This window comes from Stigmatopora nigra, chromosome 8, assembly GCF_051989575.1.
Source record: "Stigmatopora nigra isolate UIUO_SnigA chromosome 8, RoL_Snig_1.1, whole genome shotgun sequence".
NCBI classification, from domain to species: Eukaryota; Metazoa; Chordata; class Actinopteri; order Syngnathiformes; family Syngnathidae; genus Stigmatopora; species Stigmatopora nigra.
Genome location: NC_135515.1, coordinates 4700670 through 4726734, shown reverse-complemented (window position 1 = coordinate 4726734; position 26065 = coordinate 4700670). Strand labels below are relative to the sequence as shown.

The 26065-nt window shown below is 37.9% G+C and overlaps 3 protein-coding genes and 2 long non-coding RNA genes across 10 annotated transcripts; 2 read left to right on the top strand and 3 right to left on the bottom strand.

Annotated features, from left to right (window-relative positions):
• Positions 1-75: 75 nt before the first annotated feature.
• On the top strand, positions 76-4674 carry srpra (SRP receptor subunit alpha). The gene is made up of 15 exons (XM_077723252.1): positions 76-226; positions 315-462; positions 666-749; positions 858-1021; positions 1103-1263; positions 1349-1499; positions 1643-1790; positions 1869-2002; positions 2080-2201; positions 2277-2363; positions 2463-2635; positions 2803-3016; positions 3137-3300; positions 3395-3493; positions 3562-4674. The coding sequence occupies exons 2-15, from the start codon at positions 340-342 to the stop codon at positions 3688-3690; spliced, it is 1953 nt and encodes a 650-aa protein (XP_077579378.1). The 5' UTR covers positions 76-226; positions 315-339; the 3' UTR covers positions 3691-4674.
• An 864-nt stretch (positions 4675-5538) lies between these two features.
• LOC144200969 (uncharacterized) lies at positions 5539-8231 on the top strand. Of its 3 annotated transcripts, XR_013327233.1 has the most exons (5): positions 5539-5677; positions 5857-5949; positions 7280-7539; positions 7681-7775; positions 7852-7901. It is a non-coding gene; the product is annotated as an uncharacterized LOC144200969 (long non-coding RNA). The 3 variants fall into 3 exon arrangements; XR_013327232.1 differs by lacking the exon at positions 7852-7901 and adding an exon at positions 8064-8231 and having other exon boundaries at positions 5857-7539; XR_013327231.1 differs by having other exon boundaries at positions 5857-7539.
• A 951-nt stretch (positions 8232-9182) lies between these two features.
• On the bottom strand, positions 9183-10599 carry LOC144200634 (uncharacterized). The gene is made up of 3 exons (XR_013327158.1): positions 10513-10599; positions 9400-9477; positions 9183-9310 (listed from the first exon to the last, which is right to left on the bottom strand). It is a non-coding gene; the product is annotated as an uncharacterized LOC144200634 (long non-coding RNA).
• A 258-nt stretch (positions 10600-10857) lies between these two features.
• fam118b (family with sequence similarity 118 member B) lies at positions 10858-18656 on the bottom strand. 4 transcript variants are annotated; one of them, XM_077722769.1, is made up of 8 exons: positions 18065-18656; positions 17803-17892; positions 17041-17293; positions 15765-15992; positions 15075-15203; positions 14442-14793; positions 13317-13513; positions 10858-12511 (listed from the first exon to the last, which is right to left on the bottom strand). In XM_077722769.1, the coding sequence occupies exons 2-7, from the start codon at positions 17883-17885 to the stop codon at positions 13431-13433; spliced, it is 1128 nt and encodes a 375-aa protein (XP_077578895.1). In that variant the 5' UTR covers positions 17886-17892; positions 18065-18656; the 3' UTR covers positions 10858-12511; positions 13317-13430. The 4 variants fall into 4 exon arrangements, with proteins under 4 accessions (XP_077578895.1, XP_077578898.1, XP_077578896.1 ...); XM_077722772.1 differs by having other exon boundaries at positions 14442-14658; XM_077722770.1 differs by having other exon boundaries at positions 14442-14739; positions 18065-18649.
• A 152-nt stretch (positions 18657-18808) lies between these two features.
• ilvbl (ilvB (bacterial acetolactate synthase)-like) lies at positions 18809-24184 on the bottom strand. The gene is made up of 14 exons (XM_077722767.1): positions 23772-24184; positions 23141-23342; positions 22798-22925; positions 22444-22694; positions 22022-22121; positions 21794-21891; positions 21553-21689; positions 20838-20972; positions 20603-20717; positions 20367-20536; positions 20211-20281; positions 20049-20120; positions 19692-19797; positions 18809-19610 (listed from the first exon to the last, which is right to left on the bottom strand). The coding sequence occupies exons 1-14, from the start codon at positions 23874-23876 to the stop codon at positions 19432-19434; spliced, it is 1869 nt and encodes a 622-aa protein (XP_077578893.1). The 5' UTR covers positions 23877-24184; the 3' UTR covers positions 18809-19431.
• Between the last annotated feature and the right edge of the window lie 1881 nt (positions 24185-26065).

The following is a 26065-nucleotide window of genomic DNA, read 5'->3' as shown; positions in this document are numbered from 1 at the left end:
CCAATTGCAACTGTGGATGCAGAATGGACGTCACTTCTTCTCGAGCGACAACGAAAGATATACATAGACGTACTGTAAGTAATAACAATCCGGTAGTGACAATGCGCACGCGCAAAGTGCAACGAAAACGTCACATCCGAGTTCAGAATCTGACGTGTCGAAAAGCTGTTTTGGAAGAGTGGTTGATCCAACTCGAGGGGGATTTAGTTTTTATTTAAATACTTGGGTGAGTGATCGTGCTAACCTTGATTGATTTCTATTATTTTGTTTTATTCATCAGCGATTCCGTTTTCTTCTAACCTGTTTCACCCTAGGTAATATTGGTTACGTGGTGGCAAAATGCTCGATTTCTTCACCATCTTCAGCAAAGGGGGGATAGTGTTATGGTGCTTTCAGGGAACCGGGGTCACCGAGTCATTTACCGGTCCGGTCAACGCCCTTATACGCTCCGTAATTCTGCAGGTGAGTCTCAATTAACCTTTTTGTTTGATAGTGGGCTTGAAATCAATGCAAAATGCTAATGCTACCATGTACACGCGTACTATATACTGCCTAACATTAGCTATTTCGAACTGTCATCAACCTCCAATATTGTGCATCTTATCATTACACTTTCCTGTACTACAATTTTTAGCGCTTGTTGACATGTCCATTTGACTTTTCAGGAGCGCAGTGGGAACAATTTGTTCACTCATGAAGCCCTGAATCTAAAGTATAAACTGGACAACGAGTTTGAGTTGATTTTTGTGGTGAGTCAGTGAATGCACCACTTCAAATTGACAACAACCTGAATATGTACCATACACATCTTTGATTCTCAAATATTTACTGTGTGTACTTCTGTGTTTGTTGTTAAGGTGGGTTTTCAAAAGATCCTGACGTTGACCTATGTGGACAAGCTCATAGATGACATCCAGCTGCATTTTAGGGACCGGTACAAGAATGAATTGGACCGCAAGGGTGTGATGAAGTATCTCAATCACAGCTTTGAGTTTGAGGATGACTTCAAATTACTTCTTAGGTAAATACATACACATTCAGGACTTTAGGTGTTATAGATGGTGGAATTTAAGTTGATTTTAATGCCATTTTTTTTCACCAGCGAGGCAGAACAAAGCAGCAAAGCTCGAAGCCCCGCACCCATGCGCTCTTTTAAAGAGTCTGAAAAGTCCCAAAAAACTGTGAAGTCCATGATAGAAATAAAAGGTGCAGACAAGGAAAAGGAACAGGTTGCCAAGAAGAGCAAGAATACAAAAAAGGAAGGTTTGTATACTTAAGATGAGCATTATTGAGAATATCCTAATTATTCCATGCTGGATCTAATTATTCTTGTCCTTTTTTATGGTAGAACTTGTCAAATCAGATCAGGGTAAAGGCACATCCTCTGCTTCTAAGCTGGTTTCAAACGGAAACCAAGGCCTTACTTCTGAAGAGATCATGCAGAAAAAGAGAGAGGAGTTCTTTCGCAAGCGTTCAGCTGGACCTGCTGAAAAAGTCAGGTGAGAGATGATGTTGAATTTCTCTGAGAATTCAGATGGTACCCCAAAATCGAGCATCCTTTTTTTAATGGCGAATTCTACTTGCACCACTGATTTATTTCATACAAAATGATTCATCAAATGGCATGTCATCTTGTGCCCAGTAAGTCTCCAAAGCCTCAAAAGCCCAGAGAGAAGCAGATGCGTGTTTGGGATATGGGAGGTAACAGCACCAAGGAGTTGGACTACAGTGATAGGAATGGAGAGAATTCTCCTGATGGTGACCAAAGTCAGGATGCACCTGCTGATCCTGTAAGTATTCGCTCTACCATAGTTAAATGATTTGTATTCATGAATTAAACTCTCTGCAATTACATCCAAATATTTTAGGGGATGCAGCTTAGCTCCATGAAGGGAGATTTGCTGTCTGTGGAATGTGATTCCAGTGAGGAAGAAGAGGAAGAAGAGGAGGAGGAGGAGCAGAAAGAGGAGAGGGTGGTTGCCAGTGCCACAGTCAAAAATAGGTAATGACCTGATTTTGAGTTTTTAACAAATTTACATGAACAAATTTACATGAACACATTTTGTGGAATCTTGTTAGTGCCAAGAAGAGTGGGGGTTTTGGGGGCATGTTTGGCATGCTGAAAGGCCTGGTGGGCTCCAAGAGTCTGAACATAGAGGATATGGGACCAGCTTTGGAGAAGATGAAGGACCACCTCATTGGTAAGAAATTGACACTGTCATTTTTTACTCTCATCCTGATAACTGATTATGCATTCTTGTTTTTTTTCTTTATAGCAAAGAATGTAGCAGCGGAAATCGCCTCACAGCTTTGTGATTCTGTAGCCAAAAAACTGGAAGGCAAAGTCATGGGCACCTTCACCAGTTCGTAAACATTATAATTCTGTTGTTTTAATTATTTGTCCAGATGTGATAGTCAGTTGACTTGTATAAATTTAACTATTTTATCTTCTATTTCTGTAGCTGTTGCCTCAACAGTAAAGCAGGCCCTGCAAGAATCGCTGGTGCAGATTCTGCAGCCTAAGCGCAGGGTGGATATCCTGAGAGATGTCATGGAGTCTCAGACTCAGAGGAGACCTTTCGTTATTACTTTTTGTGGTGTCAATGGGGTTGGAAAGTCTACCAACCTAGCAAAGGTGGGTTTTCAGTTTTCTGTTGGAAACCTAAACATCTGCCCAAATGGCCAGTGCAAATATGTGATCTAGTGAGATTGAGTGCAACTGATGCTTCAACAAATACCTATAAAGGTAAAAATGTACAGACAAAACTGACAATAACCACGCCTGTCATCTCATTGGTCCAGATCTCATTCTGGTTAGTCGAGAACAATTTTACGGTGCTTATCGCAGCGTGCGACACATTCCGCGCCGGGGCGGTGGAGCAGTTGCGAACCCACCAGCGGCGCCTTAACTCGCTGCACCCGCCAAAAAAGCATGCGGGACGAACCATGGTCCAGCTCTATGAGAAGGGTTATGGGAAGGATGCTGCTGGAATTGCAATGGAAGCCATTGCATATGGTAAGACCGATTTTGTTGGATGATAAAACATACCAGAAAAGTTGATTAACCAGTTTCTAATAGACGTGCAATATGTTAATAATGGACCATGTTACATTAAAAAAAACCTCATACTTCCAGCTCGCAACCAGGCTTTCGATGTGGTGCTGGTTGACACTGCAGGGCGTATGCAGGACAATGCCCCCCTAATGACAGCACTGGCAAAACTCATTGCTGTTAATATGCCTGACCTTGTGCTATTTGTCGGAGAGGCTCTGGTAGGCAATGAGGCCGTCGATCAATTGGTAAGTCCACCCAATATGTTTCTCAGGAGATTATAGTGTTCTCGTGAACTTGGTGCCAAATGTATGTCCTCATCTGCTTTTATTTACTCTTCAGGTAAAGTTCAACCAGGCTCTGGCTGACAATTCTATGTCTGACAAACCTCGCCTCATTGATGGTATTGTCCTTACTAAGTTTGACACCATTGATGACAAGGTAAGGTTAAAATGTATCTTGTTATTGATTGGCCTGAATATTAACCCTTGTCATATTTTCTTTCATAGGTAGGAGCAGCTATCTCCATGACCTACATCACAGGCCAGCCAATAGTGTTTGTGGGCACTGGGCAGACATATAATGACCTCCGCAGTCTCAATGCTCGTGCTGTGGTCAGTGCCCTGATGAAAGCTTAAAAAGGCCATACGTGCCGATCTTTGCTTTTGGACATGGAAGTCAACACAATCATTTAGCTGTGCTGCCAAGAGATGCTTAAGCCTCCTGCCAAAAGCCTGTGCTTACTGTGCTGCCCTCCCTCATGCCCCTTGTTCAGGGCACTTTTCTCCCCAGCTTCATGCCACTGTGAAAGGACTCAGAGGCGCTACCCCTTTTGTTATTTTATGCATAATTAATTTTGGTCAAATTGAGCGTACCTCATTAACTTTTTACAGTTTTCCACTATTGCTCTCCTGGCTAATGGATGAATTATTTGGTGGACCTAGTAAGAATTAATTGAACAATTCTGACTTTTGGTCAGTTATTCCTCCACTTAAGGTCAGGTTGAGAGCAGCTGCCTGTGCCCGTGCAATGCTTTTGTGACCATAGTGCCTATTTGTCTCCCATTGTCATGATTACCTCTCACATCAAGGACACACGGAAACTAATCTTACTCGAGAGAAAATATGAAGTTAAACCCAGTGGATCTAAATTCACAATTATTGGGTCTTTTTACAAGGTGAGTCGTATGGCTAACGAGAATGTTTGAACTGACAAAGAAAACAAAACCTCAAACTGTTACAAAACCCTTAAACAGTTAAACTACCAATGCAGATAATGCATGATTAACATTATGGTTAAGTCATTACCTCCCAAAAATGAACTATGGCCTCTGATAGGAACCTCCCCAACCCACAGCTGTACTATGTTCCACACCAGCTTAATAAGATTTAATAATGAAAACTCTAAAATACATTTTGTAAATGATTGCTAGGACCAGTTTCCTTCAAGATGGTTATTTATGTATTCTTGATTGGTTTCTTCCTTCTTGAATGGAGGAACTCAAGCAAACATCTCGCTCCTTTAACTTGCAGTATAAGGGAAATCTATGGTTATATGAGCTAATTTATGAGAATGTAAACATTTCTGAATAAAGCTGTTGTTTACAGCCTGCATTGTAAAAATGTTTTCTGTTTGTTGCCATATGTCAACACATTAGAAATGAAGTTTTATTTGGAAAATAGTACTGTATATATAAAATACTATCACAAGCACACACAAACTGTCTGCATCAAAATAGGTAGCCACAACTTGCTTGGCAATGCAATGCTGGGTTCAAATCCTGGTTTGCTCTGCTTTGTAATTTGACCTAACTTTTCCCACTTGATGGTACAATAAAGGACTAAGTATGATCTGGGAGTGAAAGGAGACAAAACAACAAATACTATTGCTTAATCATGTAGACTGGTGGCCCAGTGGGTAAGTCATCAATCTTCCACCTCTTTGGTCCTGGGTTCAAATCCTAATGCTTGCAAAGATTTTCCCACTATTATTCAGGTAAAGAAAGTAGACAAAACAACAAGTACTAAAGATGAATGTTGAAGAGTGGTGGCCCAGTCATCAGTCTCCTTTCTCTTTGGTTCTGGGTTCAAATCCTAGTGTTTGCAATGTTTTTTTCACTAAGTCATCAGGTAAATGAAAAGGTAAATGTACTAGTACTACTGCTTTCCCAGTGGCCCAGTGGGTAAGTCATCAATTAGCTAACTCTTTGGTCCCTGGTTCAATTCCCAGTGCAGGCAAAGATTTTCCAAACATTCAGTTAAAATGCCTAAGTGTTTAACTTAATAAGTCTTCAATGGTGGATTAAGCATTTTGTCCAAAAAATGACTAAGTGTTTCACCCAATTTCCTTGGATAAAACGTTTCAACACCTATGCCGAAGGCAGTTCGGAATATATACTTTTACATACACACACACACTGACTAATGCACGTTATTATGAAAACAATTTCTATTTTGTGTTTGTCTATGTTTAATGGGCGTGGCCGAGGTTAGAGTTCAAATAGTCGATGTCATACTGCAAAATGGCGATTGAGACTGCACGGGCGAGCACTGCAGAGCTGCTCAGAGCTGACGATTTGACGAAGAATGGCTGACAAACTTCTCACAAGACGTTGCTGCACATGTTGTATGTCGTCGTTTGGGGATTTCGAAGCCCCGGTTCTCATCTTAAGAGTGATCGTTGACGGTAGCATGCTCCGTTAGCGTGATGCAGCCATGACGGCAAAATGTTTGCAAACAAATTGGCTGCATTGCGTTACCGATCGCTCTTTGTTTTAAAACTAATGATTCCTTTTTGTGTTTCAGTCCCTCAACGAGCACCACCGACTACTGGGAAACATCAAGAATGTGGCCGAAACGACCAGAAAGGATCAACTGGTCGACGCCATAACAAAGGGGGTATTTTTTGAATAGTTCCGATTTTCTCCGTTTAATATTTAAACTTCAGCTTTCAGCATTCAAGGATTTGCGCAATTGGCTCGTTTTTCATCATGATACATTCGAATGAAATCACTAACTAACTTTGCGTTTTTTAACAGCAAAAATCTGTGGCTAAGTCACCCACACAAATGCATTAGTGGATGCGAAAGGAATTAACAGTAATCCCTCGATTATCGCGGTTAATGTGGACCGTGATAAATGGAAAAACCGCAAATTAGGGTCAACCCAATTGAATTTAATTAAAAAAAATACCATAGTGGCAAGTGGGGTAGCTTCCGCTTGAGTTTCAGTGTGGCTTTTCACATTTTTCTGATTTTAAAAAAATAATATGCCATGTAGTGGCACTAGGCACTTAAATAAATAATATAATTTTAGCCCCTTAGCTTTCTTTAAGACCTCAGGGTTAAACAGTAATCCCTCGAATATTGTGGTTAATGTAGTAAAGACATGGCTGCTATAAATGAAAAATTTAAATTAGGGTCATCCCTATTGAATTTAATTAAAAAAAACATACTATAGTGGCAAGTGAAGAGTAGCTTCTGCTTGAGTTTCAATGTGGCTTTTCACATTTTTCTGAATTTAAAAAAGTAGTCTGCCATGCAGTGGCACTGAGCACTTAAATAAATTATATAATTTTAGCCCCTTAACTTTCTCAAAGACCTCTAGGCTAAACGGTAATCCCTTAATTATCATGGTTAATGTAGACCAGACATGTTGCGATAAAGGAAAAATTTAAAGTAGGTTTATGCATATTGAATTTAATTTTTAAAATAAATACTATAGTGGCAAATAGAGAAGTAGCTTTTCACATTTTTCTGAATTTAAACAAATCTGCCATGTAGTGGAACCGCTAATATTTGATGGATTAAAACAATCATGTATTTTTACCCCATTAACTTTCTTAAAGACCTCAGGGCTTGGATCTTTTAACTTTTAGTTTTAAATGTGGTTTTGACAAAATTTAAGTGAGGCATTTATTCAACCATAGTGCAGGGGTCATTTTTGACTCTCGTATGGTAAAATAACTTTTTTTCTTGGTGTAAGAGAAAAACAAGCATTTTAAGAATGAATAGATTTTAAATGATTGACTGAAAAACTCGAGGCAAAAGTATTTAGCCCCAAATGTTTTATTTTTTTTCAAAATAAAAGATTTCCCCAATTCCGGTAAAACCTTCCTTGTGAATGTATTTTTTAAAAATGCATACATTGATTCTGGTGTAACATCCAGCACTGATATATGCATTTTTTTCACTTAACTTTGTATATTGACCCTTTTTTTTGTTTCCAGAATTCCACCCAAGTTGAGATGGACTACACCACTCCCTGATTCTGGAAAAATCTCACTTGCAAATGGTTAAGTTAAAAAACATTTGCAAGGTCTTGCCTTTTATTTTGGAAAAAAAATTGTAGATTAATTCTGGTGTAACATCCAGCACTGATCTATGTATTTTTTTTCAAGATAAAAGGTAAGACCTTGTGAATATATTTTTTACTCAACCATTTGCAAGTGAGGTTTAACCTGAATTGGGAGAATTCCACCCAAGTCAGGTAAAACCTCACATGCAAGGTCTTGCCTTTTATTTTGAAAAATGCATAGATTGGTGTTGGTGTAATAGCCAGCACTGATCTATGCATTTTTCAAAATAAAAGTTCTCCTAAACCTGATATATTGACCCTCTTGTTTTCCAGAATTCCACCATTGAACAGATAGGCTCAGGCGCCTTAATTTTTTTTGTCTGCTGGATGGTCAATGTGAATCATTCTGACATTTTTCAAAATAAAAGGTAAGCCCTTCTCATTGGTTTTTTAACTAACTTTGTGCCTTAACCATTTTTTTTGTTTTCGAATCTTCTCCACCAGGGGGTGGAGAAGATTCGATTTTTTACGATGCTGGACCAACAACGGGAACCAAACTTTTTCAAAATAAAAGCTGGGGCTTTTATTTTCTGGATTTCCTGCTGCTGACAGGAAGAACTTCAAGTTTTTCAAAATAAAAGGTGAGTCCTTCTCATTGTTTTTTTAATTAACTGTGTACTAACCCCCTTTTTCAGTTTTCGAATCTTCTCCACCAGGGGGTGGAGAAGATTCGATTTTTTACGATGCTGGACCAACAACGGGAACCAATCTACAAACTTTTTCAAAATAAAAGCTGGAGCTTTTATTTCCTGTATTTCCTGCTGGTGACTGGAAGAATTACTTCATTTTGCTCAAGTTTTTCAAAATAAAAGCTTTTAAATGTATGCATGTGTTTTGTCTTTAACAAAAGATGCAAGTCACAATCAAAGTTAAAATATTTTATTTACAAGTAAACATTTTAAATTTGGAAAAAACACTTAGAAAAATTAAATAAAATAACTTAGAAAAAAAATGAACAAAAAAAAGGGCAATAAACACTTAGAAAACAAAATGAACGAAAAAAAAAAGGGCAATAAACACTTAGAACATTTTTTTTTAAAAGCTGGGGGAATAAACACTTAGGCAAAAAAATTGAAAAAAAAGATGGTGGAATCTATGTAGGAAAAAACAGCTGGGGGAATGAACAATAAAAAAAATTAGAACAAAAAAGCTGGGAGAATAAATTGAAGATCCAAAAATTGGGGGGTATATATATTTAGCATATGTTTTCTTTAAAAGCTGGGGGCATAAATAATATTTTTTTAAAAAGTTGAAGCAATAAACATTTAGAATTTATTTTTAAAAAGCTGGAGAATAGATTTAGTAATTTTTTTTTTTTAATAGCTGAAGAAATAAACCATATTTTAAAAGAAAGTTTGAGCAGTTAACACTTAGAATATTTTTTTAAAAAGCTGGAGAAATAATATATTTAGGATTTAATTTTTTTTAAAACCAAGGGGAATTTAACATTTTTTTAATGGCTGAAGGAATAAACCATATTTTAAAAGAAAGTTGGAGCAGTTAACACTTAGGATATTTTTTTTATAAAGCTGGAGAAATAATATATATTTAGGATTTTTTTTTTAAATCGAGGGGAGTAAACACTTGAAGAAAGAATAAACACTAGTCATGTACTTGGGAAATTGACTTAAGAAAAATCTACTTTAACAAATTAAGTTTCTAATCTTTGATAATATCCTTGTGGACTTTACCTATATAAGAGGTCACAACACCAACTTATGTTCAGTGAAACCTCACCATAAAGATCAGATATCACATCATGGAGTTCCACAAGATTATAATATTTAAAGCTTTTATTTAGTTTGGATGAAGACTTGGATACTTTGCAATAAACAAATACGTTAACCTTTGAGAAGCCTGCCAGTCATCTCTGAAGTGCAGATAAGTCACAAGTGACATGGACCTGATGTGTACAAAGAAGAAAACAAAACTTAATATAGAGAAATAAGATTCACCAAAAAGGCTTAATGTTTTCTTTGGAATTAATTTTACCTTGATCTGGCCCAATCTCCTCTCCTTTAACCTCGAGGGCGTGTGTTCTGGACACTCTGGAAGAGCTGCATCCGGATGCTAAAAAGAGAGAACTTGATTTAACCAAACTAGTTGGGAGTTGCAAAACTATTATTGCAAAATGGAGAAATCTTACAACAAACTTAATAATATACAATCAAGATAATGAATGAAAATAAGTTAGTGACTGCTACGTGCTATTCTTTTCCCTTTTCAGACAAGGCGATTAAATATACACAGTAGCAATAACAGTTAGAAGAAAGTTGACGTAACCATTTTTGTATCAATATTTTTTTATAGTGTGAAATCAGAACAATTACAAATTGGAAATGGCACTCGTGGTGGAATCTATCTTTACATCCAGCATTAGTTGAACCACTGGATGTAATTTAGGAGAGAGCATCTACCCATCAAACTAACTATACTCATGCTGATAAATCTGACAAAAAAACTTAATATACGATCAAGCTAATAAATGAAAATAAGTTAGTGCGCCGTGTTGTGCTTTTCTTTTCCCTTTATCAGACAAGGTGATTAAATATACACAGTAGCAATAACAGTTAGAAAAAAGTAGACATAACTATTTTTACATCAATAATGTTTCGAGTGAAATCAGAACAATTAAAAATTGAGGCGTTTAGTACAGATAAGGCAATTAAATATACACAGTAGCGATAACAGTTATAAGAAAGTTGACATAACTATTTTGCATCAATAATGTTAAGTGTGAAATCTGTTTACATACAACACAAGTCGTGCCACTGGATGTCATCTAACCATCAAACTATACTTACATTGACATCTCGACTTTGTTTGATTAGATTAAAAGTATTTCTACACGACGGAATAATGGACAGAAAACGGACAATACGATTAAAGCCAAATGTGTCGTCGTGTCACTAATGCTAAAATAGCTAGTCAGATGCGGCACACATCTGGAGAGGAAAAGGATCTCAAAATTCAATTGTCGACGGTGTGTTGAAGCTGGCATTAAAGTAGCAGATTAACCGGCGTTTTGGGCTCAATCGATTACTAATAAATCTCACGATGGCGTGATAAAACGCACTTATGACCGTAAAACGCAAAAGAACTTACCTCGTTCGGATGCATGTGTCTCGACCGCCGGAAGAGAAATGGCTTCCTGAAAGAATGAGGTACCGCGCATGTGCCAAATTTAAACAGCTGGTTGGCCTACGCACAATAGCTGTTCTTTTTTGTTGCAGCCAACAACTACTGCCCTCCTGTGGCGTGGCGTAATTTTGCAATTACCACGCTCATACAGTAAAGTGAGGATCTTGCTGCTCATCTATGAAATTGCCCTATACATCAATAAAAATACCAATCAAAAATACTTGCATCTAAAACTCCCTGATAACCAAAGCTTTATCAGGATGATAAAATCAATTTTTCCTTTGCAGGAAAGAAAAACAAGTTATCTGGTGGTGGTTTAGATATAATTTATTAAAAAAGAAACCCAACAATAACTCTGTTCTTTTTTTTTTTTACATAATGATCAAGGATTTTTATTATCGTAGACTCTTTCATCAGTTTCAGGTTCATTACAGAAAATGTTTATAGTACAGCGTTGTTCAATGTCTCCTCATTGCTTTAATAATAATAATAACTTCCTTAGGAGTGCTGGTCACATATCTGTACAATATGATTCTATTTCTTTTCTCTTTAATCTGTACAATTTTGTGAAGTCATTTAAAAAGGCCGTCAGCAATTAAAGAAGCTGCTTCTTCTCTTGCTATTTTTTTTCCTCTTAAATAGTTGCTCAAATAAAATATATTTCCCTCCCCACCCCAAGTTTTTCCCTAGGAAAAAGGATCAGGAACAGTAGGGTATTGGGCAAATATTCTCTACCGAAACCTCTCAAAATGAATGAAGCCCAACACCCTACCGCCCTTTTTTAAAAATTCTTCTTCCCTTTCCCACCCGGGCAATTTGGCACCGCGCACACAAACAAGACTCACGAGATAAACGACAAGCAAAGCTTTTTGTGAAGCCGATATGATGCATACTAATGAGAGAGAAAAAGTGTCACCTCAAAAAGAAGAAAAGGACCTTGGACATGTCCCCCCCTCTTTTTCCTCCTAACTGCAGCACCATGGGAAATCTCGAGTTGGTGTAGTGGGTTGCACACTCGCCTTTGCACGGGGAGAACGTAAGTTCGCTTCCCAGTGTCGGCGGTTGACTGACCAAGCAAGCGGTCGAGGATCGGCCGAAGGCCGACCGAAGGCCGACCCGAGAATGCGACACAGACTGGTCCCTCCAACTGTCTTCCGAACTGCCGAAGGCAGTTCGGAATATAACCTTTTACTGAAAAGTATGATTAAGTGTTTAATATAAATTAAAAAGATTTTTCTTTTTTTTTCTTCTTCTTCTTCTTCTTCTTCTTGTTCCATTTACCAATTCTTCTTTCCAAATATTTTCAGCCAAACGACGGCAGCAGGAATCTATGATGTAATTTATAATTCTAATTTAATATCTTTAAAAAAAAATCCTGAAGCGCGAAGTTGCGAGGGAACAATGTAATACATAAAATATTTATGCCAATCCTGTACCTAATACAGTGCATATTAAGGTATTCTGTGTTGAATAAGGACTCATGGCAGATTACAGTGAGTCACATTCTTTGTAAATAATTTACTGTAAACTTATATGGGAGTCTCAACAAATGACAAAGGCCACATTTTTTTTACGCAAGAAGCAAAAACACACTAGCAGAAGACTAAGCCCTCATAAGAAAGAAATGCAAATTGAAATAAAGTAAAAAAAAAAAAAAAACAGAATTTCCACGAACATTAAAAAAACATTGATGAAGTAGACTTCCATGAATGTGATTGTGCAAAGTCAGCTGAAACGATGAGAACATCAGCAGTTCTCTTGACCCTGAAGGAACAAATAGACTTCACTATCTAGATCTGGCCCTACCAAGACACAGGAAAAAGAACACTCTTGTTTGCTGCGGTGGAAACTGGGTACGTAGTCACAGCTTGACATCTGCAACATTAAGCATTCAGTCTTAATCTTCAAGACGGTGTTTGGGTGTTAAAGCTGTTTGTGCTGCACAGATCCCCATTTTAAAACCCTGGAAAAAAGAAAGGTTATACAGTGAATAAATTGAGGCACATCACTGACTGAAATCAATCAAAAGAGCATGAAGAGTAGGGTGAGTTGTGCCAGTTTTTACCTAGTGTGTTAAAGCAAGACACTAATACCTCAAACTAAAATGTATTGCATCGCTTTCCAAATGTCTTACAGATCTCATCAATCTCACCATTCTATATCATTCATTTATTTTCTACCTAGAAACTTCACATCACTACCAGACCATTTTCAAAAAGTTTTAACCATCTATTGGAACTCTCATGTTCAGATTTTTCATATTCTTTTAGTTTGAAAAGCCCTCCATCGTCTCCGGTGTCTCTCTCCCAAACTTGATTTTTATTTTATTTTACCAGTAATATGTGGCTTTCTTACTTTTGCTTTAAGGTGAGGGAAGTATGATTTATGGAGATACATAATTCAAATGAGCAGAAGATGCAGTTTTGGCACTTGATGATTCCTGGGGTCTGGGAAGAGTGCCAAGTGGCTTGCCCTGGGTATAGATCTTCAATATATGTGGCACGTGTTGGCTTTCCATGTGATGATCAGCCACTGGCACAACTTACCCTAAGCCTACAGTTTTGGGGGGGTAAGGAATGAACTGTCGTGCTCTTTAGAGCTAGTATCATAGGGACTTGTTAGACACTATAGTGTAACTGGCTAAAGCCCTAAAAATTGTGGGAGGTTATAAAACTCCTATACTATTGTTCTAATAGCAAAAACAAAACATGATCAAACCAATTTTCCTCTAGGGAAAAAAAACTTTGGGGGAACATAAATGTGCTTACCTCTCAAGCCATGTTTCCCTTCTTTGCAAGGTGAGTGAATGGTTTTCCCTCAAAAAAAATGAAAATAAATAAAAGGTCACATGACCAACATTTTCTATGTTTTTTTTTGTATAACTAAGGTCCCACTACTTCCTCTCTGGCACAACTCACCCCACTTTCCACAACAGCAGAACCTCCATAGTTGTAACGATTTGTTTCTAGAAAAATGAAACAAAACAATTAAACACATCATCAATGTGTAATGCCAAGTACTAATCAGGCAAATGGCGGTTTCGGCTCTCAAGTGTTTTGCTTTCACTTTGGATTTTTTTGTTATGTCAACTATAATATATAGTGGTATATGTAGTATTTTACCAAGTACAGTTTGATTGTATAATAGACTAAAACATATTAAGACAGGATCAAACAGCAATAAGCTTAATATCTAAGTAAATTGATTTATGTTTAGTAGTTTGTTTTCCTCCTGTACAGTTTGAACCATCAAGTTAGCAGTATTTTGTTATAAAACGTTTGATTTGTTGGTTTCACTGTATGAACTCGTACAATTAAAATACTGGGTGGGACACGCATTTTTGTAAATTAGGAATCTTTTTTATATATTTTTGTTAGTAGGGAGGCGCAACAGAAAAATACGTGAAAAGCACTGATCTAGGTACAAATTCAATTTATTCTGTAAACATGTTTATAAGTCAAAATATTAATTTCATTATCTCAAATTGCAGCTCCAAAAAAAAACATACAAACAAAATAAGAAATATAAAAATAGCAAAAGACCTCGCTGGGATTTAAAAAATCACATTATTCAAGTCTTTCTTACATTAAGGCATCAGTCTACAGGCATTAAATTGGAATTGATCTGGATTTTATTCCAGCCTAAGTAAGAAATTTATATCAAGAGAACCATTCCTTAAGCAAAACAGCCAACATACTATGGAAAATAAAAAAAAATACAAATAATGAACTAATTTTAGCTTGCATAGTCTGCATTTGACGTCATTTCTATTAGGCAGATGGAATTATGGCAGAAATAAACTATGTAGTTATTGCGTTGTCTCGCGACCATATGTAATGAAACAGTTCTGATTATTTCTATCCATCAAATCATATACGAACACAGTACCTTACCCCAGTCATTAGTTGAAACATCTCGAAAGCAGATCTCACTGGCCAACCGCTCTAGGTACTCGGGCAGGTCTGCGTAGTCGTCCCCATAGGAAATCACCTTAATGCCCTTATCCAGCATGTTGTCCCGCAGCTTTTTGAACTCCCCTACGTCCTCGCGTCGCACTAGCATGAAGTGCTCCAAGTCGGACTTATGCTTGACTGCCTCCAAGAACAATGCCTGGAAGGTTGTGTCGTCAACGGTGCGTCCACAGCCCAGGAAAACAAATGATTTGGTCTCGTAAAGCTTCTGGATCTCACGCTGTGAAACCCGGCGAGAATGTGCATTACTGTTCTTGGCATTTACAGTCGATTTCTATATAGCACAGACAGATATACCAATTATTAATCTTATCTCAATTAAATCTACCCTCATGATTGTAAAACAGACAAGAGATCCGGATCACTACATTATTAGGAAGCAGTAAATGTATTTTTTTCTGGTTCACTTTAGTTTGATTGATTATTGCAAGTCAAATTTAGGTGGCGGGTCTATAACAATGATAAGTTCATTAAATATGTTGAGCTCAGAAATGTATTGTGCTTTTGAAAATAGAACATAAAACTAAATGTAGATTGTGATATTATAACACTCACCATAACCTCAGTGTTCCTCAGTACATTTTGGTAACCAGCGGGGTGCAGCACAATACCGCAAGGGTTGGTGTAAACACCATGGATGTGTAGAACGCTTAACCGCCGCTTCTCCTGAGCCCACTCTAACACCTACACACACAAACACACAAGCAAGAACACACACACACATTATTACAGTCTACTGCACACAATCCTGTTCTAGCTGGGTATAGAGGGGAAGTCACAGCACTAAGAGCCCGAACATTACAGCCTTGATGGAGACATGACATAAATACCACAACTGAGAGGCACAATAGTAGGTATCCATTACCAGAGTATTTTTATATTAAACAGTATTTTCAAACTTCAAACTGCATCCTTGCCATAATTTCATACCAAGGGAACATGCCCAGAATACTGATGAGAATTTTCCATTTTAGGCTTAGATTTAACCCAAGGACAAATAAAATGTAAAACTAGATCCAACCCCACCTGTCGCAAACAAGTTGCTATTTCAGGTGTGATCTTTATCTATTGAACCAATATTTACTAAAAGGCTGGTTTGGTGATTAAATTTAGAAGCTAAGCCAAAGTGCCTAATGGGCCTAATAATACTCTGTGTGGACATGCACTCCTCACTGCACCTTACTCCACTGGAAAATTGCTGAATGGCTTCAAACAATACCTTACTGCAAAATAGAAAAAAAATACCTTTTTCTCATCAGTCAGATCCAAAGACTCGAGTTTTGTGCCTTGGTGAGCCGCATAGATTTCCAACAGGTTGTCAAAGTTGGTGGTGAGGACAAGTGCGCCGCTCTCCATTAACTGTAGGACGGAGCGCAGTAGGTGTTTCCCAGCGTGCTCCATCTTGCACTCCAAATCATCGAACACCTCGTATAAGCAGTCCTTAAAGAATGTGGACCTCACATTACCTGTTCTCTGTAAACAACAAGACATATTGCTCACAACACAACAACAACAACAAAAAAGTCACTACATTTCTGTCTGCATCAAATGACTACCTCATAAAAAGGCAGAGCAGCATGTTTTAAATGGAACTCTCAAAAATAATGTCTTTAAAACCTGATTGACTAGATTCTGCAACCAACCTAAAAGATGCAGAAAACTAATTGGATTAATCTTGACTTGAGCGTGTTACTTATCTATTCTTGTGACCTAAATCAAGCTTAGATCAAGTGCCTTAAAATAAATATACCACACATTTGTCTAAACATGGCGGGATTGAAAGGCTAAAAGTACCTAGGCAATGTTCTACATTCAAGGATAGTCTCAGTGTGTTAACATGGGACTTGAACTAAAAGCACTGTTTGTTATATTGAAAGCAGTGTTGCTCCTGGCATCTAATTAAATAAATGCAGGATGTTGATGCAATCCCACTCGACTGTGATACATGCAAATATGACAAAGTTTGATACATGACTGCATTTTCTTTCTCCAATTTTAGGGTCTTGTGTCAAAAGGGCACTCATCACGATTGTAATAAATCTACATCGTAGTTAAAATGATGAGCCTTTTTACTGAACAGCAGTCACTAAGGTGATCACGGCACAAAGAGATGCTCAACTCTGGGAGATGGACTTGCTACGATTAACCCACTAATGGGCTCAAAAGGTTGATTGTTTTCCACAGGAAGAAACTCATTATCCATATCTAGTGTCTATGGCAGCCAAGCTGATCACTATATCCTCAGGCTATCTGAGGATTTAATTAAACACACTATAAAGTATACAATACTATTTAAGCCAACAGAGAATAGATAGGTTCCACCAATTTACTATTTTTCCCCAAAAAACATTGATTATTTTCAATTTTGTGTTTGAATTTATTTGCATTTCTACATTACTTGACAGAGAGCCTCTGGCTAATAGCATGTTCAAAATAAAGAACAAAATAGAATGCATTAAACTGAGGCTAATAGGTTCTTTTGCAAGGGAAATAAAGGGAAATTTTGAACAAGTTGTCTTACCGGGGAAAGTTTTTGAATTAGGTCATGAGCTACATGCACCAAATTTTTATCCTCTTGCATGTGCTTCTGGAAACGCCGGCTCTCCTCCTCTTCAAGTAAGTCAAAGTCATTGGCGGCATCCAGCAAGGCCTGGATAAGGCCTTTCCAGGAGCGAAGGGCAGGGACTTGTGGGGCCACAGCTGAGCTTATCCCAGTGCCAATCACCAAGACAAGCTCGGATGCATGCTTTGTCTTCAGGCTGGGCAGAAGCTTCCTTTTCAACAGATAAATAATATACATTACATAAAACAGATCTTAACTTTGGCAGGTTTGTGAACTGAATCACAAAGTGAAATTACTCCACTACCTTTCCAATTAATTCTTTTTGGCATGTTTGGACATATATTTGGCCTTTCAGGAAACTGTTTTACATTCTTACTCTTCAAAATTAGACTTATTAATGACGCTCTTAGGCGGTTGGGTGCGGTGTTTTAAAACTAGATAAGATGAATAGCGAGATCGGGCCAGTTCCAAGTTGTCTTGCCAAATTTCTTTTTGCACTTTGAACAAAGTAGACATGTCAGGATCTTCTACTTATCCTTTTTGACCATGTTCTCCACATTGAGGAAAACTATGGCTTGTAATATATAGTACATTTTAAATAAAGTAATCCATCTTTTAAGACACTAGTCACGCCTTAGAGGCTTGATCCAAGTTGGTAGAGATGGATGAATAGACCTGGATGGCCTTAATCTGTCCTGTCCATCATCTAATGTGGCTTACCTGGGTTTCTTCCCATTTGAATCTGCATCCTGTGAATCAGCTGCAGTTCGTTTCTCAGTTTTTACAGCTACAACAGAGGCCATTCAGCACCTAGAGCCATATCACACCAGTCGGGATCACACCAAAACTTATAATAACATCACCACTTGTGTCTTAATGGAAAAAAAAGTACAAGAAACAATCAAAAGTGCAATAAAATTATCTGATCATTACGATTGCAATTACACCGCATCACTATTAACATAAGTGATAAATGACTCACCTTTAGCTGTAGGCGCCCCACGTTTAAAATTCTCCTCGCGTAGAAACTGTTTCTACTAGTTGAGTCAACATATACAGCCAACTAGTTCTTCGTTTTTACCCAAACATCCACGATGGTATTTGTAATAAGATTTGAAGCCCGATCTCCAGAATTGACAAGCACCCAGCTGCTAACTTTGACATAAGGTTTTCTACCAACTATGGCTTTAGCCGTCTTTCTAACCTGATTCAAAAGCACAGGATCTCGACTTCACTCGTCATGCTGAGTGCAGAGTCTTAGCCTTCTCAAGTGGAAGACAGACGTGTTGAGATAACGTTTGATTGGCGCAGAGATCTCACACTTTGGACAATATTGAAGTTTGTGTTTTGAGAGAAAGCCGAGTAGGTTGGCTCAAGTCGCCGCTTGTGCCGACTATGGTGCTTGTCTTATGACGCCTTCAGGTTCCGCTCGGACAACATATGGTTTGCTTCACTATCACTTGGAAGAGCTCGCCAAATAATTCGAAAACATTTTTGCCGACTCCGATTTGTTTATTTTTAATAAAACAATTAAAATGTAAGGTGACAGTTTCACTCGGGTTTTGAAACACGTTTTGCCAAATTGGCAGATCATGTGACATCAAACTAATTTGTTATGCTGAATGTGTTTACTTTTTCGAAATATGACCTACATTCTAATTGTGCTCTTAAAAGGAACACGAGTCACAGGCATCCTAACTGTGTGACGTCAAAGCGAAGAGGCGAGTTCTGAGTTTACACCCATTGTGTATAAATAAAGTGTTTATTGCATATCCGATCGGAATTTATTACATCAATAGCTAAAGACTCATAGGTTCGTCTTTACTCTGGGATGAACAAGTAGAGATCTGTCCAGAACTAGACACCTGAAGAATCACATCCCATAATTATACCCTTTGTAAATCAGAGAATAACCTCATAATATCAGACCGTTTAATCACATAGTACGTGGAAAATGACGCTTCCCCTTTGTCAGTTCAACTCATACCAAATAAATGAGTGCGCTTTCCAAACACTGCTCTCTACTGTTCAAAAGATGTATATGCACCCAAAATCGCCTGTTTGGGTCAAATTTTAACTTTGTCATAACATGATTAAAGGCATTCTGGTTCCATGGTATAAACAAAACAAGCAATTATTTACAACATTATTTGTATATATATTAATAATCAAGTCAAGAGGTATAATTCGTCAGGGGAAAAAAACTAATCTATAGCTTCTGTAAGTATCCCTTATTAGAATGAATTGGCCACAAAATTAATCCCACAATGATACGTTAAAATAAATTTTCTGCAATACAGTAGTTTGCAGGGGAATCCATTGGTTCATGCTGAATAGCACAAATTAGTATTATACAGAGATTGAGCCCTCTCTAAAATTGGTTTTGCCTATCAGGATATTAAGAAGCGTTGCTTTCCCCCTTTGGGTTTCCTTCTGAGCCTCCCGGATGATGTCGCTGAGTTGCTCCTCATCCTCACGCCTTAATAGGTAACCCTTACCGCCATATCCATCCGCCACTGTATGATAATCTGTAAACATGGGGATGAAAGTCACTATATTATCGTTACAGCATAAGCGATAAAATCTATTGTGATGCTCAAACAATATACCTGTAAATGCCAGCCCGCATGCCACGTTGCTGCCCAAAATAGGAACCTGTTCTCTTGAAATTTGACTCCAACATGCATCATTTCCCACAACAGCAATAACTGGTGTCTGGAAACAACAGATAAACACCATTTAAACATAGGATGTGCACTTTATTATAATTAAACTAAGAGGTGATCTTGATTTGTTTAGACTTTTATGAAAGTGTTTTGGTAGACATGTACTAGGCTAAAGATCCAACTCACTCCATCTGTTTCACTGTGCCACACTGCCATTGTAAGTGAATTTCCATTTTGAAGTATATCTGAGATACTGCAATATATAGAAGTATCATGGACTGAAATAACAAACCTATGTACCTTATGTCGTGTGAAAGTGTCAAACTCAGCAACACTGTATCCTAGGGAACCATCACCATAGATAATCCACACCTAAAAAGTGCAAATGGTCACATTCCATTAATAAAGTGTCAAAAGCAAGATTTTCTTTTTTTCCTTGAAAAGTTTGCAACAGCACATCACCTCTGATTCAGGCCGGCAAAGTTTTGCACCTAATGCGAATCCTCCTCCTACACCTAACGTCCCAAACGCTCCTGTCAAGAATCATCATTTCATGTAAAATTCAACCTTAAAGAACTTTTTAAAATGTCATTTAAGTTACAAAGCGTTAAACCAGACCTGGATCGAGCCAGCACAGTGGTCCATGAGGCCTCAAGATGTAAGCAGCACTTCCTACAAAATCCCCGCCATCTGCCACAATGATACTATCTTCTGACATCTGCTCATCCAACATGTGCAGAACTTTTAGGGGGTTCAGGTGATGCTCTGTCTTCTCATTGGCTTTAGCCCTGCGGAAAAAAGGCCCATTAACTCAACTAAATACATATTTGGAACATCTTCTTTCATTCACTGACTTATTTATGTTTTCTTTGAGCACATCTCCTGTCTTGAGGCTTTGAGGCCATTCTTCTGGACAATGATGGCCCTTTAAGCCCTTGGAAAGTCGTACCAAAAAGGAACCAGCGTCACCTAGATAAAAGATGAACATATTAAAAAATAAAATGGGGGCCAGAAGATAGTCCACAGTATTATTGCATTTCTGGGCTGTTGCGTAAAGAGAAAAATGCCACAGAACAAATAATAACACACCTTGAATCGCTATAGTGGGTTTCCAGAACATATCAGAATTTTTTAGTAGTTGTGTCTTATCCCTGTTGACAGCAATGATCTTGCTACGTCTGTTCAGAACTTTACCGTAGCCCAAACGGAAGTCACATACTGTGCCTGTCAAAACAATAAGAATGAGTTTTCAAAACAATGTACCTCACCACTTCATCATTTTTTTTCTCAATAAATTGTCGAATAGACAAAATACTTCCTCTGACATGCTTTAATAAAGCAGGTTCGAGTTCTAAGTTCATAAGGCGAGTTTGAGCTTGTCTTCCTTATCATCAGGCATGACAGGAAAGAGCAAAGTTCAGATAAATATGATTGCACAGGGTTAGGGAGTAAATCTTAAAATATTTATCAGATGCATTAACAATTACAGCAATATATACACACCGTGGAATAAATATATTGGTAGTTACATTACAAATACTTTGTTCTCTTCTATGAGAATCAGAGACTGCAATTCAAGTCTTTGTACTCTGGAAAAAAATGTAGGATAAAGTGTGTCATGTGTTTCATGAGTGAAAATGAAACAAGGAAGTGATGAACTGGAAAAACAATGTCAATTTTCACAACTCTCTTTAGATGTCTTACTTTTTCATGTAATTTACTCGTTTAACCAAATTAACTATTTCAAATTGTGAGTTGAAGAGAAAAATGAAATGATTTTGACTGGAAAAATATATTGTCTAACCTGCAAGGATCACAACATCAGCCACCTTCAGAGCATCACGTCTGTTTTGTCTAATGTGAATCGGGCTGTTTTTACCCAGCATGCCTCGGGACATGCCCCCAAGGAAGCAAGGGATGCCCAGCTCCTCCAAAGCAATCCTGTGAATCCATCAAATGAATTAGAATGGAAATAGATCTAAGTTATTAGTTAGTTGAAAAAAGTAGTATTATGAAAAAGGAAAATATGGCTGAAAAGATTTTACCTGATCTCCTTAACAGGTGTGGGTGGAAGAGTGGCTTGGCTTCCAAGAATGATTACAGGCTTCTTGGCTCGACTCACCAGCTCAATACACTTTTGAACCTATAATGCATGCCACATAAACATTCCTCAAACTATGCCACTTAGTCTAGTATTTGACTGGCAAAGTCAGTAGATTAAAGTGGGTTGGTTGTGTCGTATCCACAAAGCTACATACCCAGTTTTAACGTACCTGATCATCTGTGGCTTGTGGGATGTCAACAGGAAGAGGTGATACATCTCTTCTCTCCCAGGCACCAGCAAAAATGTTCATGAGGTGATTGTTAAGGTACCTAGCAGGAATATATTACAATTTATCCTTCATACACATCAATTACTAATCATACATCACTCATATCCACATAATGGCAGAAAAGTTATTTATATATAGTTGCGGTGCAAGATATCAAATTTGTGACTTGAGTCCTTCATGAGATGATGTGAGTCTGATTGTTTACAATAGTAAGTATATCATTCTCTAAAACGTTTATGTACATAGATGTTTCAATGTAAAAACTGCTCCACTTATGACGCTAAAAAAGATCAGCAAAATTCCACAATTGGGAAATAAATAAAATACGGACTCCTTTAATATACTATGAAAAATATACATACCAGGAGACAAGTTTGCCCATCAGTCCTTTTGGAGGGTTTTTAACAGCAAACTCTCTGGACACCAGATGGAAAGGGTATAGTGTGTCGATGGGGAATTCTATGAAAACAGGCCCAGGGGTTCCAGACTGGGCGACAGCCAGCGCCTTTCTGACAACGGGTACGATTTCTCGAACTGTTCTGATTGAGGCACAGAATTTGCAGAGTGGCTTGAAAAGAGACATTTGATCAATGTCTTGCAGTGCTCCTCTGCCCTGGGTACACAAAAAGAAATAATATAAACAAAACATGGGCTTGGATATAACATCAACATTTATAACACATATAAAAAGTTATAAATATCTAGTATTTGACTACCTGAAGGAGTGTACCTGCTGCTCCTCCCATGAGCAACAAAGGTGATTCCGCCATTTGAGCGTTCTTAATTGCTGTCACTGTATTAGTGAGACCTGGACCAGCAGTCACTACAGCTATACCAACAGTGCCTGGTAAACAGTAAAATGACATAAAGTTTCATTATAAACAGTTATACCTACAAGCATTGTCATCATTCTAAAATTTTCTACTCTATATAGACACATAAAAAAATAATGTACACTATTTTCATTACCACATATATAAAAAAAAGCTAAATATCATATTTTTTTACTAACAAGAATATAAAATTATACTTCATTACTATTACTTTAGTGCATTGCACCTGAAAGTCGTGCCACAGCATCAGCAGCAAAGACAGCCGTGGCTTCGTGCCTGGTATCCACAATCCGAATACCCACTTTCTCACAGGCCACTAGGATGGGGGAGATGTGTCCACCAACCAGAGTGAAGACATATTTAATCCCATGGGCACGCAGGACCTCTGCCACACTTTCACCACCATGTCGAGGGCTGTTGATCTCAGTCTGCAGAACATGGGAAAATAAATAAATAAATATTTAGAATTTAGAGTTATATAAAGGGTTAGGGTTACATGTAGGGTTAGATCTACTGTTAGGGTTAAGGTAAGGGTTAGAGTTAAAGTTATGGGCCGGGTGGGCTCTGTCCACGGTTCTGAAGTGATGTAAGGTTATCATTAGAATTTACGGTAAGGGTTAGAGTTAAAGTTATGGGCCGGGTGGGCTCTGTCCAAGGTTCTGAAGTGATGTAGGGTTATCATTAGAATTTACGGTTAGGGTTAGATGCAGGGTTATCTTTAGAATTTAGGGTTTGGGTTCGATGTAGGGTTATCATTAGAATTTAGGGTTAGAATGTAGTGTTAGTTAGAATTTAGGGTTAGGTTTGATAGCTCCAACAAGTTTAAGAACCACTGGTTTATAGGCTTGTGTTCTCACCTTGTGTAACAACTGGTACAGCAAACCAAGTTTATAGACAGCAAACACCAGTCCACCTAAAGCAAACCACGTAAAACATCCAAGAATGGTCCCAAATGACTCCATGATTCAAAGATGAAACGATTAGGGGAAAAGGGTAAGTATGGTCAACTTTAACAAAACATTGAAATTTACAGCTAATCAATGACAACGTAGGCTAAAATCCAAACAGTTGCAACACGCTAAAGGTCACCGCGTGCCTGTAATTTCACTGTCGAGTAAGCAAATGCAAGATTACATGGGGAGGATTAAAGATAAAACAGTAAAGTCGGTTCTCAAAATTCTGGCGATATCGATACAGTCAAATCCATTCATGTATTTACTTATCTAAAAAAATGGTTAGCTCGTAGACTATATGTGTATTTTGAGTTTGCCTTCAAAACAAAATTCGGCCAAAGAACAATACGCGAAATATTATCATTTAAAACAAATCCATGTAAGATAACAGCGTTAATACTTACGAAATATTCTTGTTGATTTCGTTTGCCAACATATAGATTCGGGACCAATTCCAGATACACCAAACTTTTATTTTGACATAAAAAAAACTCTGTTTCCGGATTTTAAATCCAGATTTTACAGTCTCACATAAAGTAAACTAGGAAATAGTTTTTCAAAAAAAGCCTATGTTAATTAGGCGCATTTAACGTTTACTAATCATATAACATTGCTTTTTTAATAACGTCATTAACAATTATGAACTTGTCTTACAAAAAGAGACTTACAGTAAAATATCCACTGTTTTGTCTAGAAGTTCACCTGCAGCGTCGCTAACATCCAGCAGGTGGAAGTGTTGTACCTGAATTCAATGGCTAAATTTATTTCACAGTTTTTATTATAACTGATTTATATTAACCGGGAGGATAAGCTGAACTGATAATGAATGCATAATTTAGGTTTAATTGCTTTACTTTAACATGATCCAATCCTGGACACCCATGCTATAAAGTCCCAGCCTTGTCAAATATGTCCCCTTTCAACAATGTGCATACATTCCATGGCCATGGTGAGCAATCAAAGGCACTGTGCACACTTGAATTGGTCAATTTGCATCCACCCAGCAGCCATTTTCATTCTATCAGAGACACGCTCCATTGAACAAACTCTGATTTCAGTTTCAAAGTGTTTTTGAAATGGCAGCTGCATTTAGGCTGCAGTGATGGCTAATAACAAATGCAACACATTAATATGTATCCTCTATTAAAGGGGGTGACCCTTGTGAAGATACGCGGGTGGGAAAATGAATGAATGAATGAATGAATAATTAGTGAGGTTATCCTCCACTTTTGGATAAATAAGGAATCTACAATGCCATTAAATATACCGTAAATGTGACTATGTTGGTCTGTATGTGCTGGCCAGGTGAGCATGAATCCTGCCTTTCACACCCACATCATCAGGGGTCAGCTGCAGTCACCCACAAACATATCGAGGACAAGCTGAATATAAAATGGACGGATGGATGGGTTCTGTTGTATTTATTTATCTGAATTAGAGCTGATTGGAAGTGTGGCTGAGGCAAAAGGGGGTCAGAGCATTTTGAGTCACAATGCCTGATGTTATCCTTTCAGGCATCAATGTTTAGAGGCAACATAGAAGGACAATGCAGTGTGCACGCACAAAGTTGGCGGCAAAGAATTGTCATTTCCCACCGTGACGTAAGTTACACAATGTCAGCCATCGACTTCTCCAAGGGACAACTGTCGCTTTTGGGGCCTGAAATTTGGCACAGAAAGTACATAATTTCATGGTTGGTTTCCACCCTCCAACCGTTGTTTAATGTTGACATTGAACCTATGCTATAACATGTCTTTGACTGATGATTATGAAATGTTTGAGGAAAAACACCCTTCAGGTGAGAATTTACATGAATGTTTTAGTGCCGCATTATCATCTTGTTTCGGAAGTCATGCAAGGTAATGTTCAGAGATTTACATATTCTCTGCACAGTCAACACTTTCACTTGATCCTTGTGCGAAGCAAAAGATTATCCTGTACAGTATTCTGCTTGTGATGGACATTCCAAGTGCTAAGTGTAGATGTTTAAAGTCCCTCAAAGACAAGTAAAAAGAAATGCGTGGGTGCGAATTTGTCTACTCTAAGCAATTATCTTCCCGTAACACACTGAGGTACAGCACAGGAATTATGCCAGTGCATGGGTTCAATCCCAAAGGAAATAATGCAAATTCATCTCTTTCATGGCAAAACTCTCACAATCAAAATACCCTGTTCTGTACAGTTATTTATACGACCAT

What these genes read in the sequence shown, in the direction of transcription:
- srpra (XM_077723252.1), top strand. Translation starts at nt 340, where the DNA reads ATGCTCGATTTCTTCACCATCTTCAGCAAAGGGGGGATAGTGTTATGG. An exon ending in AATGGAAGCCATTGCATATG is followed by an intron (nt 3,017 to 3,136) that starts GTAAGACCGATT and finishes TCATACTTCCAG; the next exon opens with CTCGCAACCAGGCTTTCGAT. An exon ending in TTGACACCATTGATGACAAG is followed by an intron (nt 3,494 to 3,561) that starts GTAAGGTTAAAA and finishes TTTCTTTCATAG; the next exon opens with GTAGGAGCAGCTATCTCCAT.
- fam118b (XM_077722769.1), bottom strand. Translation starts at nt 17,885, where the DNA reads ATGGCCTCTGTTGTAGCTGTAAAAACTGAGAAACGAACTGCAGCTGAT. An exon ending in TCAAATGGGAAGAAACCCAG is followed by an intron (nt 17,294 to 17,802) that starts GTAAGCCACATT and finishes TCTGTTGAAAAG; the next exon opens with GAAGCTTCTGCCCAGCCTGA. An exon ending in TAATTCAAAAACTTTCCCCG is followed by an intron (nt 15,993 to 17,040) that starts GTAAGACAACTT and finishes TGTTGTTTACAG; the next exon opens with AGAACAGGTAATGTGAGGTC.
- ilvbl (XM_077722767.1), bottom strand. Translation starts at nt 23,876, where the DNA reads ATGGAGTCATTTGGGACCATTCTTGGATGTTTTACGTGGTTTGCTTTA. An exon ending in ACACCTGTTAAGGAGATCAG is followed by an intron (nt 21,690 to 21,793) that starts GTAAAATCTTTT and finishes ATGGATTCACAG; the next exon opens with GATTGCTTTGGAGGAGCTGG. An exon ending in TTTGCCGGCCTGAATCAGAG is followed by an intron (nt 20,121 to 20,210) that starts GTGATGTGCTGT and finishes TGCACTTTTTAG; the next exon opens with GTGTGGATTATCTATGGTGA.